The 12850-nt window shown below is 40.1% G+C and overlaps 2 protein-coding genes across 3 annotated transcripts in view; one reads left to right on the top strand and one right to left on the bottom strand.

The window, feature by feature from the left end:
* LOC111868397 (MKRN2 opposite strand protein) overlaps positions 1-12850 on the top strand; it is a 70172-nt gene that overhangs the window by 27973 nt on the left and 29349 nt on the right. For both annotated transcript variants that reach the window (XM_023858990.2, XM_023858989.2), the window contains exon 3: positions 6528-6665. The gene's annotated coding sequence lies outside the window, so the exon portion shown is untranslated. The remainder of the gene's footprint in view (positions 1-6527; positions 6666-12850) is intronic.
* Positions 1-12850, bottom strand: part of LOC111868393 (protein eyes shut) — a 49978-nt gene that overhangs the window by 22042 nt on the left and 15086 nt on the right. Inside the window, exons 9-12 of the mRNA XM_033753041.1 lie at positions 9918-10231; positions 6558-6774; positions 3411-3528; positions 1199-1406 (exon numbers count right to left, since the gene is read on the bottom strand). Of these exons, the coding sequence (XP_033608932.1) occupies positions 1199-1406; positions 3411-3528; positions 6558-6774; positions 9918-10231 (857 nt within the window). The remainder of the gene's footprint in view (positions 1-1198; positions 1407-3410; positions 3529-6557; positions 6775-9917; positions 10232-12850) is intronic.

Raw genomic sequence — 12850 nt, 5'->3', positions numbered from 1 at the left:
GGTTAGCTCTGTGTATTGAGCCCAACTGAGTAGGTTTTACCCGAAGACGGGGACAGAATCCAGTCTTCAAAATGTTGTGTTTTAAAAAACAAACAGGACGGTTTTTTTAAAAAATAGAAAAGACGATGGATAATGTCCAAAAACAGATTACTTTTAAGTTATGTATGATTAGATGCTTCCACTATGAATGTATGTAGAGAAGTGTTGTCAGGTTATTAGGCATGTGAAAGATTTGGAGCTTCTGTGAAAATAGCTAAAATTTTCTGGGCTGATTAGTTCTGTCAGTGTTGAGTTAAACAATGTTCTAGATACCTTCTCTGTCTCAACAATCAGTGTCACTACTGGGGAGCAAGTTTTTCATGCAAGACAGAGTTAGTATGAAACATTTTTTTTAAATTCTCCATCATCAGAGATCAGTGTGATGAGTGGATGAGTGATTGTGCAAATGTTTCACTTTCAGGACAGAATGTGTCTTTGCTGTCCCAGATTCAACTGCTAGGGGAACAGTGGGTGAGCTTGGTCGGTCAGTGACGTTCTGTTCCCCAGTGATCCATGTTGTGCCACTCATCACATAGGCCCGAAATGCTGGAGACAGAGACAGTCTCCAAGACATTGGATACCAGCTCCACTTTCATATGCAGAATGTTAATCGGTTTATAGTGGCTGCAAAATATCACAGAATGCCAACATTTATTAGTGTTCAGTAAAACTTTGTACTGATTGAGCTCCCATAGTGGTAACACTCCATGGTTTTATTTTGGAGCTGCTCAGTTTGAATGGTTAGGACCAGTAAACCCATTCATCCGATGTAGAACCAGTTATTTCTGTCACATGCCCCTCCCCACATGTGACTTAATCTGGCTTAACCAGATTTAATCTAACCAAACCTTTCCTAACTTAACCAAATTTAATGTGAGCTAACCTAATGACTTGATATGTCAAATGAAATATATGTATGTTTGAAGCAGGAAAGGGACTAAAACTGAATCAAATTAAATATAAATATAAATTACAACTCTGTAACGATGAACTGAGCTGATATCAACATAAGTATCTGCAGTATCGTTAACAGAATTCAGTGTCGACTGATATTGCTGTTATTTATATTACTAATACAGGTAGGTGAGGTGCAGAAACTGGTTGTACTAGGGTGTGGTATTAATGATCTATACAGGTACTACACTACTGACTGGTGTACCCTGATGGACATTTGCAGCTCCACTTGTCTTTATGTTCCACACATGTTGCACTTCCAAAGCAAGGATTTGATAAACAAGCAAGAGATGAACATTCTGTAACATCATATCCGTCAGACGCATCTCGGAAGACATTTCTGGTCTTATTGTCAATCTGGAATACGAAAATGTAATGAATCATTAACATGTGCAAACTGTACATAAAGTATTCTTGTGGTTACATCATCATCAGATAGTTGCATAGATTGTTGTGTCATCATTAGAAAGTCACTTGATTCTGTTTGCAATATACAGCAGAAACGAAAATGCTAGAAATCTTGTTGAACCAACAGGGCTTCTCTTCTGTTATGTTGCCAACTCAAAGTGTTACAGGCCTGTAAGAGATGTTTTAGACAGACAGCTTTCATTTTCACATAATGAAACTCTCTTATATAATTAGTGTTTGATTTTGTCACATTTCTATGGTTGTGACTGTAGATGGGGTATGGATTGTATGCATTGGATGAATTGGATTTATCAATCACTTGTATACACCAATCGGAACTACACTTTACAGATCACTGAAACACACAGACTAGTGTCCTCAGTCTATTACAGTCTCCAATAGCCATTTCCTGGCAAGGGCTTTTACTGAGGAAGATTTTTCAGCTTCCCACACTCAGGTCTTCCTGTCACAGCCACCTGGGCAAAACTCTTGTTAACAGCCAATTCAACTAACCAGGTCCCAGGCCAGTGGCCATGTAACTAATGTAAAAGAAATGTAAAGAAACTAATGTCAAAATATTTTTAACTGTTTTTCCCTTCCGAGATTGAAACGCTCATATATCATGTAGGTCATAACTTTTGAATCTTTTCTGATGACCAGAGAGTGTCAGCTATAATGCTGAGTCATTTTCATGAGTTGATGACCTACTTCATGCAGTGTTAGCTGTGTTAGTACAGCACAACACAAATATGAAAACAACATTATCGGGGGGGGGGACAAATCAGCAAAACTCTCATTTCTGGTTTCTTTGGGGACCAGTGTATTTGAACTGTTAACTTAGGAAATGTTAAGCAGAGGTGCATCTCAGCACAGAGACTGCTGACTTGGGGTAACTGCAATTGAACTTTAACTCACTCGCTCAGGGAGCTGAGCCCTACTTGAGAAGCTGCCAACTGTGCAGCAACTCAAGAACTGCCCAGAATTTTATGGAACCCAAAGGTTCATTACTGTGTTCACAAGAACCCTCCACCAGTCTCTGTCTTGAGCCAGATATATTAAATCCATATCATCACATCCTATCTCTCTAAGATCCATTTTAATATTGTCCACCCGCCTATGCATTTGTCTTCCCAATGGTCTCTTTTAATCTACCTTTCCCACCAATAGCCTATATTCATTCCTCTTCTCCCCATTTGTGCTACATGCCCTGCTGATCTCATCCTCAACTTAATCATTGTAAATATACCTGAAGAAGAGTACAAGTTATGAAGGTCCTCATCATGCAGTTTTCTCCAGCCTCCTGTCACTTCATCTGTCTTCAATCAAAATATCCTCGACACCCTCTTCTCAGACGCCCTCAGTCTATGTTCCTTCCTTAACATCAGAGACCAAGTTTCATGCCCATATACAAGCACAGGCAAAATTATAGTTTTGTATATTCTAAGTTTTACGTTTTTAGACAGCAGACAGGAAGAGAAAAGGTTCTGGACTGAATGATAGCAAGCATTGCCCGAGTTCAGTTTCCTCTTAATTTCTTCCTGAATCAGATTTTGATTTATCATCATCATTCCCAAATATCTGAACTGTGTCACATTTTCAAAACTTCTGTTACCTATTTTTGTGTCATGATTTTTCCCTGCATTTTGATGACAAGACAGCAACATATACTTAGTTTTCTCTGTGTTTACTTCTAGGCCAACCTTACTAGCATCAATTAAAGTTTTTGTTTGTGTTCTTTATGGTATCTACAGTTATCACCCAGTAGTTTCTCATCAATGGCATAGACTAACAGCTGATGTGTCCCATTTAATTTCAGTCTCACCTGGTTTTCTTGGACCTTCCTAATGGCATAGTCTAAAACAGAATTGAAAAGGAATGGTGATAAAGCATCTCCTTGTTTTAGCCCATTGTAGATAGAGAAATTATCAGAAAAATGTTTACCTATGTGGACTTTACCATACATTTTTTTTAAACACATTTTAATCAGCCTAACTAGTTTTATGGGTAACCCAAAACACTTATCACAATGTTGTACAATACTTCCCTCCTAACCTTATCATCGTCTTTCTTGAAGTCTACAAATAGGTGATGTACAGTCTCACTGTACTCCCATTTTTTCTCCAGTATCTGTTGATTGTGAAAGATCTGATCAGTAGTTGAGCTGTTACATCGAAACCCACGCTGATGATCCCCAGTGATTTCACATATGTATGGACTTAACTTTGAGGGAAGAATATTGGACATAATTTTGTATGAAGTTGATAGTAGTGATATCCCCCGATAATTACTGCAATCAGTTTTATCACCCACTTTTGAACTGGTACAATAATAGTCTCCTTCCACTGATCAGGCAATTCTTCCTTATGCCAAATAGAAGTAATTAGCTTTTGGTTTCAGATCTCAGTATTTCACCTCCTCCTTGAATTTGATCATTAGCTGGGGATTTATATTTTTCCAAATTTGCAATAGCAATTTCAACCTCAAAAGGGCTAGAGTCAGGTACTAAAGGCTCAGCTGTTAGTATTTCTGTCAGCCTAACATCACTGACCCTATGTACATTCAATAACTGAGAGAAGTAGTTCCTCCACCTATTCAAAATTTTTTGGGAATCTGCAAGCAGATCACAGTTTTCATCCTTCGCTAAGTTACTTCTAGGTTGGTTACCTCTCTTAAAGTCTTTTATTCCTCTATACAGGTCTCTAATATTCTTGTTCTTACTGTTCATCGCAAGCTCATTTTGTCCTACAGATATTTCCTCTTTTTCTTGAAATGCCAGCTGGATTGACTCCTTATAATGTTCACATTATCCCTGTTTATTTCACTTGGATCCTGTAACTACTGTAATTTGGCTTGTTTCCTTTGGTGTAATAATTTTGAGCACCCTTCATCGAACCATGGCTTATGCTTCTTCAGTTCATAGGAACCTAGACTCCCTTTGGCAGAAATTAGGATATTCTAATAGTTTCCCAAGCTTTATTAACACCCACCTCAGTGTCTTAACTTTCCCAAAGCTGCGAACCTATTTGAAATTTCAACACAATACTCCCCTTTACAGCTTTTCTTGAGATTGAACCTCTCCATATGAACTTTGTGTATTGCTTGCTTACTCACTGCCAGTCTTTCCCTAACCTTTGCCACCTCCATGTAGTGGTCAGTATCACAGTCTGCTGCCCTGTATGATCAGATATCAGGTATACCTGAATGCCGTCTCCTATCTATCAATATATGGTCAGTTTGATTGTGCATCTTCCCATCAGGAGACATCCAACTAAATTTATGAGTGTTACAGTGTGGGAACATTGTACTTTTGACAGTAAGATTTTTTCATGTGACAGAGTTTACTACTCTAACTTCATCATCACTACTTAATTTCGTGCAAACTTTGATTTACATTTGTTCGTTTGAGAATGTCTTCCCTGCCTACTTTGGCATTGAAATCTCCTAACAAATTTTTCATAAGATACTTCAGGAATTTATCAAATTCATGTTCTAGTTCTTCATAGAACCTGTCCTTTATATCATCAATTTTATCTTCTGTTGTGGCATGAACAATCAAAACGACATCACACCAATGACCTCTTAATATTATATATGACATCCTATCATTAACGAACTCCACCCTCTTAACTGCTGATATGATTCTCCTCTGTAGGAAGAAACCTGTACCTAATTCATGATTATCATTCCCCTTTCCATAGATAAATGTATATTTGCCTGCTTGTTTGGTGGCACCTCCATCCCATCTGACCTTCTGTACTCCCATTAAGTCTAACTTATGTATTAAGATTTCTTCCGCCACTGCCCTGAGCGAACTTGCCCTATACATACTTCGAACATTCCATGTACCAAATTTCATATCCATTTTCTTTAGCTTAGGTCATTTATCCAGAGGATCCGTCCAGGTACAAAGCTTCTTGAACATTTTCATAACAAGCTTATTTCTTATGGCATGGAGTTGTAAGCCCCACGCCCAACCCCCAAGCTGGAGGACCACCCCTTGTCGGCTTTCCGTGGCTGCTTATTCAATAGATTCACAGCTTCCCTCCGTACTTGGGGGGCATCTTCTCCATCTGCAACCTGACAACATGCCATGCTGTGGTGACAAGGGACCCACATAACATGGGAAATTGAATGTTAAAGGAAAAAGAAAAGGAACATTACTACCCCATGGCCTGTAGTCCGCAAGCGAACTATACTGACCGAGTGACCGCTGCTTGTTGGCGAAGTTAGTGCCAACTTTTGCGGATAGAGGGTGTCACGTGGTAAGTGCAACGTATCCCCACTGCCGTTAATCTCGGTTTTCTAGACCAGAGCCGCTATTTCCTTGAAATAACTCCTCAGTTATCCTCACGAGGCTGAGTAGACCCCGTTCAAGACCCACTACTTGTCAGAAAATCTGGTAGCGCCGGGAATCGAACCCGGGACCTCTGGATCTGTAGGGATGAACTCTGACCACTAGACTTCAGAGGCGGTCTGTCAAGGAACTTTAACCCTTTACATTCCGGTTGTTACTATATATACCACAAGTATCAACATACTAAAACTCTATTAGCATGTTCCTTACGTTTGGCACACTAAACAGTGATTATTTCCCCAAACAGCATTACCTGGGTGGTCTTTGTAGCAGAGACATAATGTGATTCCTTTGATGTGCTGGCTGGATTCTTGTATATCATTTGGAAGTATATCTGAATGTTCCTTATGGTTCTCATAATAAACAGTGACTGTTTCCCTAAACAGCATTAACCGGCTGGGTTTTGTAGCAGAGACATAATGTGTTTCCTGTGAGGTATGAACTATATTCTTATATATTATTTGGAAGTGTATTTATATGTTCCGTATGGTTCGCACAATAAACAGCGACTGTTTCCTCAAACAGCATTAACCGGATGGACTTTGTAGTAGAGACATAATGTGTTTCCTGTGAAATTCAGTCTTAAAGTGTTAAATGGTGTGTTAATGCAGTGGACATCCACTGGTAGATGTGGTTTCAGGCATTTAAATCAGAGTGCACTGGCTTATGAGGGGAATTGAATATAATGATGATGATGGCATGCCTTTCTTTAGGGACACTGGCTGTACACACGATTTCTTCTTGTCTCTAGCAGCTGTATTTTATTTCACAGGAACTGAAAGTCAGAGGATGTGAAATTTACCTGAAGAGCTTGCATACAGCCTGTAAATCCAATAGTAAGTGGAGCCTCATCTGGGACTAAGAAGTGTGGAGGAATTCCAGCCAAATGTAGCCATGAATTTGCTCTGATGTGAGTTGCAGTTGAAGCCATTTGTTCCCCACTCATTACTAATGTATTATTAATGTGTACAGAGGCAGCACAGCGTCCAGTATCTCCATCAGGGGGTAGGAGCTCTAGTCTGGAATAATAAAAGAAAAGTAGTTAAAGGCATTAGTAGAGAAGCCAGCCTAGAGTGAAATGTGCAGAAGTATGGAAGTATTGTACTGTATTCTCATTGAGTTGGGATACCCTTGAAACTAGTTAGGCTTATTAAAATGTGCTTAAATGGAACCTAAAGCCCATATATGTAAAAATTAGTCTGATACATTTCCTATTCAGAATGGTATATAACATGGAGATGCATTATTCCCACTGCTTTTCAACTTTGCTTTAGAATATGCCATTAGGAAAGTCCAGGAAAACCAGGTGGAACTGAAATTAAGTGGGACACATCAGCTGTTGGTCTACGGTAATGATGTAAATCTATTGGGAGGTGATATAGATACCATAAAGAAAAACACAGAAACTTTGATTGACACTAGTAAGGAGGTTGGTCTATAAGTAAACACATAGAAATCTATGTATATGTTGCTGTCTCATCACCAGAATGAAGGGCAAAATCATGACATAAAGATCGCTGATAGATCCTTTGAAAATGTGGCACAGTTCAGATGTCTGGGAATGACAGTAACAAATCAAAATTTGACTGAGGAGGAAATTAGGAGAAGATTGAATTTGAGTAATGCCTGTTACCATTTGGTTCAGAACTCTTTGCCTTCACATCTGCTGTCTATAAACATAAAAATTAGAATATACAAAACTATAATTTTGCCTGTGGTTCTGTATGGGTGTGAAACTTTGTCTCTGACATTAAGGGAGGAACATAGACAGGGTGTTTGAGAACAGGGTGTTGAGGAGAATATTTGGACCGAAGAGAGATGAAGTGACAGGAGGTTGGAGAAAACTGCATAAAGAGGAGCTTCATAACTTGTACTCTTCTCCAAGTATAATTAGAATGATCAAGCCAAGGAATGTGAGGTGGGCAGGGCATGTAGCACAAATGGGGGGTTACGGTTGTAAAGCCAGAAGGAAAGAGACCACCAGGAAGGTCTAGACGTAGGTGGGAGAATAGTATTAAAATGGATCTTAGAGAAGTAGGATGTGTGGCATGGACTGGATTAATCAGGCTGAGGATAAGCTCCAGTGGTGGCCCCTTGTGAACACTAATTAACCTTCGGGTTCCGTAAAATTTGGTAAGTTCTTGAGTAGCTGAGCAGCTGGTGGCATATCAAGACGAACTGAACTCTATGGGGTTAGTTAGTTACCAGATGTTATTAGAATTATTAAATCAAGGGCGATGCAGATGGACAGAGCATGTAGTGTGTATGGGAGGTAGCAGAAGTGAGAAATCCTGGAGGAGAGAGACAGCTTAGAATACCCAAGTGTAGATTGGAGATAATATTAAAGTTGATATTAAAGAAATAGTTTTGGGAGGGGGAAGCTATGGATTCTTTTGGTTCAGCATAAGGACCAGTGATGGGCCATTGTGAACACAATAATAAACCTTTAGATGCCATGAGAGGGATGAATATCTTTATTCACCTACTGAGAGACTAGTGACTTCTGAAAAAGTGCTATAGTTGTTTAGTTAAACTGTTCAAACTTATATTATATTCTTTTCATGTTTCTTTTGTTGTGTATTTAACTCTATTCTTGGCCATCCACTAAAAGTAAAGTAAAGTTATCCCTGTAACAGGCCATGGAGGTCCATAGGGTTGTAAGAGGTTGAGGCTCTCACATTTTCTAGACAGTCAGCTCACAGGTGGTGGTGAGGTTGTCAGCCTTACACGCCGGCTGCACCTTTACCCCCGGGGAGTTTCCTGGTACTCATTTCTGTTAGAGGCTGAGCTGATCCCAGGGCTACAGTGCAGCTCGAAGGATTAGGTCAATTGAATAATCCAATGACCTCATCGGGACTTGTAACTGCGACCTTCCGGCTTGTAGCATAGTGCCTAAACCAACTACGCTACCACGTGCCCCCCTCATAAATATTTGTTTCATTTAACTCTATTGATGCAATGTTCATCTGAAAATGAACAAGTGTCCATCACTGTACAGTGCAATATTCAACTTCAGACCACATCAAGGAATAATCTTCTCCTTTTGCTGCATGATTTGGCTTCATTAACTGAGCTATGAAAATGTGTTTTTGTTGCATTTTTCTTCAATTTTTTACCTTAAAATTTTATTACTTTAGGAAAACAATTAAAAAATAATACGCAACAGTTAGGTTGAAATGGATTCAGTTTGGTATTGAACTGTGGGTTAATAGATTAATGGTTCTGAAAGAACTCACTCACTCATGGAGCTGAGCTCTTCTTGAGAAGCCACCGATTGTGCAGCTACTGAAGAGCTTCCCAGCATTTTATGGAACCCACAGGTTCATTACCATGTGCTCACAATTGGCAGCTTTTCAAGAAGGGCTCAGCTCCATGAGTGAGCAGCCTCCCGTCTGACATCTCAAAACAGTACCCATAAACTAATGTATATGTATGACAGCTTTTATTGGCATATCTCCTGAAATCAAATATTATAGCATTGGACTTGAGGTTCTCACAGCTGTGGTTATAAAGAGTTCTGTCTTCTGGGATGTAACAGTATGTAGTCTGCTGGGTTCTTACTTGGCTTACTCTTCAGCCCTGGAGATAGAGGTGACATGTTCCTCCTTAGCTTCAGTTAACTTTCAGTGGTCTACACAGTGTTGTATCCAAGAAGACAGAACTCTAAATTGACTCCTTATAATTCGTTACAAAGAAAGTGCTGCCTCTGTGTTGCTGGTAACTGCCTACCGGACTACAGGGTAGTCTCAATGCAGAAGGCCTAATTCTTAATGCTCAGCCATCATGAAAATTCTGTCTGTCTGTCTACCTATCTGTTTATGGATCTACAGCCCTTGTGAACCTTGGCCGCTTTTTTCAGTTTCTTGATCTATATACAGTTGGTAGGACTCACAAGGCCACTACTTACACAGAGAACAACACAAACACAGAATAAACATACACGGACATCCATGCTTTGAGTAGGATTCGAACCCATGATCCTAGTGTTCAAGTGGGCAAAGACAGTTCATGCGTTAGACCACGCAGATTCTGTGGTTGGCGAAAATGCTGTATTACTTTCCCTTAAATTATTTGATGGAACACAGTTTAAAGATCACCGTTTTGGAGTACAGATGTAATTCACTTAAGCTTTACAAAGGCTAGAATGAACTTGTACACTTACAAGGCTTGTATGGCGATATCAAATCCATTGTTGACATGAAATTGCACTTCACTGAACAACATTGTCTGAATTCCGCAAGAGAACTGGAATTTCAGGAGCCCATCTTTCAGGTACAGGTACATATACATGTCAGGAGTGAGATGGGCATATAACAAGATGCCTGTTGGAGCCATGGTTCGAGCTGTCACTTGAATATGAGTTCCGGTACTGTTGGTTAGTCTGTGACTGAGGTATGACTGTCCTGTAAATGCAGCCACTTTGATTCCCACACGCTCCTGACATAACGCTCCCTCCCATCCAAACCTGCAGACGCACTGCAACAGAACAAGGTTTTAGCTATTTATGTTTCTATTTATATAAACCAACCCTTCACTGTGTATGTACTTGGGTCATAACCAAGTCAAATACTTTTCCTTAGCAGTTGCTTGGCTGTTTACTGATCAGCTGCTTGTTGTGTCAGCATGCTCTAATATGATGCTATGCAATCTGGAAGGCGGGTACAATTTTACAGCTCTGAAGGTCATCTTGATAGCATGAGGTTTCACCAGAATTCTGGTACCTGTCTACCAATCCACAGGCGTATTCCAGAACACAATATTCTTCATAGTCACCACTACGAGCAGCTCACATCTCATTTAAAAATATTTTTGGACAGTTCTGCATATGCAGTTGCTTTTTGTTTTTCTTGTTACCTTGAGGTGAATGTTTGAAATACTTAGATACATAATTCAAATCTGCCTCGACCAATATTTATCAACAGATGGGACTTGATGGCGGGCTATGTTGGATATGAGCTCTTGAAAATAATAATTCTCTCATACAGAAACTTTTCTGCACTGCAAATTTCTTACTAAAACTACACCATAGTCATATTTATGCAAACATCTATTTTGTTTTTGTTATACATGGGTGAGTCAGAAACTTTCCGCAGCAATTTATTTTAAAGCTTGTTGTGATGGCTGCACTGCTTATTTAGTGTGCAGGTAGAAGCATGAACTCCCTACATGACTGTGAAATATGTTTTGACCTTCACTGGCTGGTTGTAGTAGCATACCAGAGTTAATTAGGCTACTCCGCCTCCCACACCAAAGAAGAGCGGCTTGCAGTATACGATTTTATGAGCTGTAGACATACCAGGGGCACACTTTCAGCACAGTATGAAAACAGTGCTTTACCATAGTGAAGTTTGCACAAATTGATATCCATGTCCAAAAGCATCACATGATCACACACCTGTCCATGAGCACTACAGAGGAAAGTGCCATAATTCTGCATAAACGATCAGTGACTATCACTGAAATTGCGCACCGCACCACCTGCACACCAGTAATGGTTCTGCTGTTGGAATCATCCAAGGCCAGCTTGGTTTTTAAAATACAATTATTCAGTTTCTGGACATTATCCATCATCTTGTTTTTTATTTAAAACACAACATATCAGAGACTGGATTCTGTCTCCATCTGCAGGTAAAAGCCTACTCAATTGGGCCCAATCGATAGAGCTAGTCCCTATCTCTGGAGATAGAATACAGTCTCAAAAACGTGTTTTAAGTAAAAAATCAGACATCAAAAAACTCAGTAATTGTATTAATATACCATCATTGAAAATTTTTATGTCTTACTTGGGTTTCATAAATTTTCTGCAACTCACAAGAGAGCACAAGTGCAACCATTTGACGGTCTGCCAAGGCCTGTTGAGTCACCCATCTCTTTTGGGGAGACACAATGTCATTATGGATGAGAAATGGATCCATCATTATGCTCCAGAGAGCAAACATAAGAGTATGGAATGGAAACATAAAAAATCACCAGTCAGGAGGAAGAAAAACACTCAACCATCAGTGGGAAAAGTGATGTTGACACTTTTTGGGATGCACAGGGGCCAGTTTTGTACACTGTCCAGAGAGGGGTACAAGAGGAAACCGTGTCCATTCTAGTGAAATGTTCTGTAACCAGCTGAAATGAGCTGTTCGAACTAGACGCCAAGGGCTATCATCAAAAAGATGTCAGAATGTCACATGATAATGCCCATCTGCACACTGCCACCCACACCAATAAAAGCCTTCACCAATTAAACTCTGACATATTGAAGCATCCTCCATGTAGTCCTGATCTGACTTTTCACTGTTGCCTGTTTGGTTCACTCACCGTCTCTTCAAGAGGCCACCATTTCGCCAGTGACCATGAAATGAAAGAAATGGTGCATGCACGGCTTGTCACTGAAACAAAAACTTTTTTTTTTTTTCGATAGGCCATGCAGAAGCTTGTGGACTGCTGGACTAAGTGTGCTAAAACGGATGGCGACTGTCCAAGAATTGTTACCATTGTACATGCTCATTATAATTATACGATGGGAAGTCATAATGTTTTAATTATCACCATGAGAAAATCATAATTCCAAAATATCGTTCTATATAGGAGATAGCCCATTTCCTGAGCTTGCCGAAGAGTCAAATTTTCCCGCACCAAGTGGACAGAGGGAGCCACCAGAAGGGGCAGAAGCAAAATGGCGACGTTGGTTGAGAAAGTGGAGGCTTGCGCTGTGATACGGTTCCTGCATTTACAAGGGAAGTCTGCCAGGGAGACCTACAACCAGATGATCGCTGTGTATCAGGAAGGTGTATCATCATATGACAGTGGTCAGGTGGAAGAGGCGCTTTCATTGTGAACAGATGAACCCTGAAGTGGAAGACCATCTCTTGCTGAGGAACCGGGAATTGTGGCACAGCTGGCAGCTTTGATCCTATCCAATAGGCACGTAACTCTCAAAGCTATTGCTAATGAGGTCCGCATTAGCCATGGGTCGGTTTCATCATCATCCATGATGAGCTACCTATGACAAAGGTCGCTGCGCATTGGGTGCCACAATTGTTGACACCAGTTCAAAAACAGAAATGGATGGATGTGACAAAGAAACTTTTGCAGTTGTGTCAA

The sequence above is a fragment of the Cryptotermes secundus genome, unplaced genomic scaffold, assembly GCF_002891405.2.
Source record: "Cryptotermes secundus unplaced genomic scaffold, Csec_1.0 scaffold58, whole genome shotgun sequence".
Lineage (NCBI taxonomy): Eukaryota > Metazoa > Arthropoda > Insecta > Blattodea > Kalotermitidae > Cryptotermes > Cryptotermes secundus.
The sequence above is the reverse complement of the archived record's forward strand: the minus strand, read 5'-3'. Positions and strand labels throughout refer to the sequence as shown.